The sequence below is a fragment of the Hippocampus comes genome, unplaced genomic scaffold, assembly GCF_001891065.2.
Source record: "Hippocampus comes isolate QL1 unplaced genomic scaffold, H_comes_QL1_v1.1 scaffold129, whole genome shotgun sequence".
Taxonomy (NCBI): domain Eukaryota; kingdom Metazoa; phylum Chordata; class Actinopteri; order Syngnathiformes; family Syngnathidae; genus Hippocampus; species Hippocampus comes.
This window is the reverse complement of record NW_017805992.1, coordinates 748,950-752,315: the sequence shown is the minus strand read 5'-3', so window position 1 is coordinate 752,315 and position 3,366 is coordinate 748,950. Positions and strand designations below refer to the sequence as shown.

At 43.9% G+C, this 3,366-nt stretch overlaps 1 protein-coding gene across 3 annotated transcripts in view; it reads right to left on the bottom strand.

Moving 5' to 3' along the window:
* The window catches only part of tlx2 (T cell leukemia homeobox 2), a 22,999-nt gene extending 20,201 nt beyond the window's left edge, over positions 1-2,798 (bottom strand). Inside the window, exon 1 of one of the 3 annotated variants that reach the window (XM_019892193.1) lies at positions 1,764-2,798. In XM_019892193.1, coding sequence (XP_019747752.1) covers positions 1,764-2,295 — 532 coding nt within the window. In that variant the 5' untranslated portion in view covers positions 2,296-2,798. The remainder of the gene's footprint in view (positions 1-1,763) is intronic. The other 2 variants (XM_019892190.1, XM_019892192.1) reach the window with 2 other exon arrangements.
* Between the last annotated feature and the right edge of the window lie 568 nt (positions 2,799-3,366).

Here is a 3,366-nt window from a genome sequence, read left to right as displayed (position 1 = left end):
GGTCAATATCTAAGGACGGGGTCGGGGGGGGGGGGGATTTTCATCTTCGTAACTGTGAGATCATGTGACACATACGCACACTTGACTAATGAATAGTACCGTTTAAAAACGTTCTGAATATGAATGATATGTTCCCCAGCATTACACGTCTTATTAAATATATATTTTTATGTATAAGACAACAGTCTGGCTCACCATGAGCTTGATTACAATACGGATAAATAATGTAGAGGAAGTGTAGTCAAAGTATACATCGTCATCTATCGGCCTCGAGCCGAAAAGCCATTGATATGATTCATATATAATAATGAAAGTGAATCATATTTGCGAATAATGTGCGCTATAATTGGTTAGTTTTGCATAGACAACAATTTGAAAAATACACTATAGAATAAAATGACAGACCAAAGCATTTCTTGAAAGATTTGTTTGTTTTTTGTTTTTCTTTTCAGACATATTGGTAGTAGCAGTGCCGTTTACAATTAACAATGACTTAAATATCCTTTATTGATCTCCAGTGGGGAAATTGTGTGAGGGGTGCGGGGTGTATTCATATTTTTCATATATATTGTCATACACTATCTCTATTGTCTCGTCTAATTTTCAATGTATAATCAAAATATGAATGCATACACATTTCTAAGATGTTTATTTCTTGAAAAAAGAAAAGGGGCTCTTTCCCTCTGTTGACTGCATACACATTTTATGAACATTTGTGTGCAGATAGTGGTGTTCGATTTTTTTTTTTGTTTGTTTTTTTTAACAAATAGCCACGTGGATGGTTCCAACCTGAAACGTGTGTTCTATAGGTAAATGAATTATAAATCCAAGCACGTATATGACATTTTAAAATACGCATCCTCATTCACAGCATGGTTTGACCATTTCCCTTTTGTTGTCGTAGTTGAGGGTCATGTGAAATGTACAAATGTGATGCAAAAACATGTTTTATGAGAATGTGGGGCTTTGGGTTAGTGCCAATTCCTTTTGGGCTTTACGCATTGTCAAATGCTCTCCTAAATTTGTGTAGTGATGCAAAGATACGTTTTAAAAGCATTTTGTGCATATTTTGAAGCCTTTTTTTTTGACCGCTCCTCTTGGGTTGTACTTCTTTTTAGAGCACAAAAATGGCGCAAAGAATTGATGCATTTGCGTGCTTGTTTTTTGACTTTTCGTAACAGTTCTTTTGATTTGTACTTGTTTTTAGAGTGTTGAAGTTGTGAAAAACAATGATGCATTTTTACATATGTTTTATGAGCTTTTTGTTGGTATTTGATTTTTTGCTTGTTTTTACAACACTGCTTTAACGCAACAACACACTTTTATGCATGATTTTGGGCCTATTTTAACAATTTCTCTCGTGGTTCACTTGTTGCATACACTTTCCCCAAAAAGTATGATGCAAAACCAGTTCCTGAGCATTTTTGTGCATATTTGGGGACTCCGAACGCCCTGAAGCTTCATCTTGAAAACGTTCCTCTTGGATTGTACTGTTTTTTCCCCAATACTACATTTGTCCTACATTGTTTTCAGTGCAGATTTGTAAACAAACACGTTTTAGGAATGCATATCTGGCGGGCCATAAGACTACTTCATGTGTTTCACTGGAATACTAAATTTTCTGGTGAAAAAACACTTTTGAACACAACCAGGCATCTCATACACGCACACACACACACACACACACACACACACACACACACACACACACACACACACACACACACGATAGAATATTTGTAAAAAAACAAACATTAATTTACCTGTTAGTCTGTCTTTGGCAAACCTCCTGCTGCTCTCCATCCAGGGGAAGGTAAAATTGCCATTGCCTATGGGCCCCATGCCGGGCACCGGGCCGAGGCCGGGAGGCGGCTGATGGGTCCCGCCTGCAGCCGAGTTGGGCGGTGGAGGTGGAGGCGGCGGCATGGGCCTGTGCGCCGGGACCCGGATCACCCCGCCGGCCCCCGACCCTGCCGCCCCCGCTGCCGCCGAGTTGACGTTGACGTTCATGTTCATACTGACGTTCATGTTCATGTTGACGTTATAGGAGCCGGCCAGGCCCATGGAGCAAGCCGGGTTGTACACGCCGCCGTAGCCGTTGCCGTAGACGGCGTTGGAGGCGGCGGCCAGCGCGGCATACTCGGGATCCCCGGTCCGGTTGGGCAGCATGCAGCCGTTCTGGGATTGCTCCGAGGTGTTGAGGATCTGGTCGATGCCGAAACTGATGGGTTCGTGCTGCTGCTGTTGCTGCTGCTGGTGAGTTTGGTTCACCTCCTCAATGCCCGTGTGCTCCATCTTTTTTTGTAATCTTATTCAAATAACAAGCACAGGTGTGTGTGTGTTTTCTCTCTCACACTATATTTGTTGCAGTCTGCTTGCTTTCAAGCATCCATGCTGGCCCACGGTGAGGATAATAACAATAGATCCAATGCGTAAAACGACCCAAATGGTGCCATTGTTTGTGTCCAAAGGGGGCTAAGAGACAGCGTATTCCATTTTACGCGGACCCGGCATGAGTGTGACAAATCACTTACTGACACAAATCCGAGCGTTGGGCCCCCGGAGAGCCTGCGAGGGCCCACGGCTGGGGATGCTGCTGGTGAGGATCCATGTGCGTCAAAACCGAGGGGAACCTCGACTGGACACTTTTGACTCGCCGCGGTGAGCCGGGCGACTCGTGTTGTGTTCAAGAGCAGGTGAGACCAGCCTATGCGTGAGCGCTGCCATTCGGCCGAACCATCCTCCTCCTCCTCTTCCTCCTCCTTCTCATCTTCCTCTTTCTTCCTCCTCTTCTTCATCTTTCGTGGACGTGCACGTTGCTCTTAAAGAGACAGCAATTTTGTCGGCGGTCAAAAGCTAAGTGGGGCTTTTGCGGCTTTAAATGATGCCGGAGGCCACTAAGTAACACTCCAATTCGTCCTTTCAGCACTTTTTCTGTGAATGAACAATTATTATTATTATTATTATTATTATTATTATAATTATTATCATTATTATTATTATTATTATTATTATTAATTAGCGGCATGGTGGGCGATTGGTTAGCATGTCCGCCTCACCGTGCAGAGTTGCAGGGTTCGATCCCAGCTCCGGCCTTCCTTTGTGGAGTTTGCATTTATTTCCCTCTCTTCATCCTCCGGTTTTCTCCCAAATTCCCAAAACATGCATGGCAGGTGAATGGAACACTCAAAATTGTCCCTAGGTGTGATTTTAAGTGTGAACATTTGTTCGTCTCTGTGTGCCCTGCAATTGGCTGGCAACCGGTTCAGGGTGTCCCCCGCCTACTGCCCGAAGACAGCGTGGATAGGCTCCAGTACGCCCTCGACCTACGTGAGGATACACGATTAGAAAATTGAGTATTAGTGT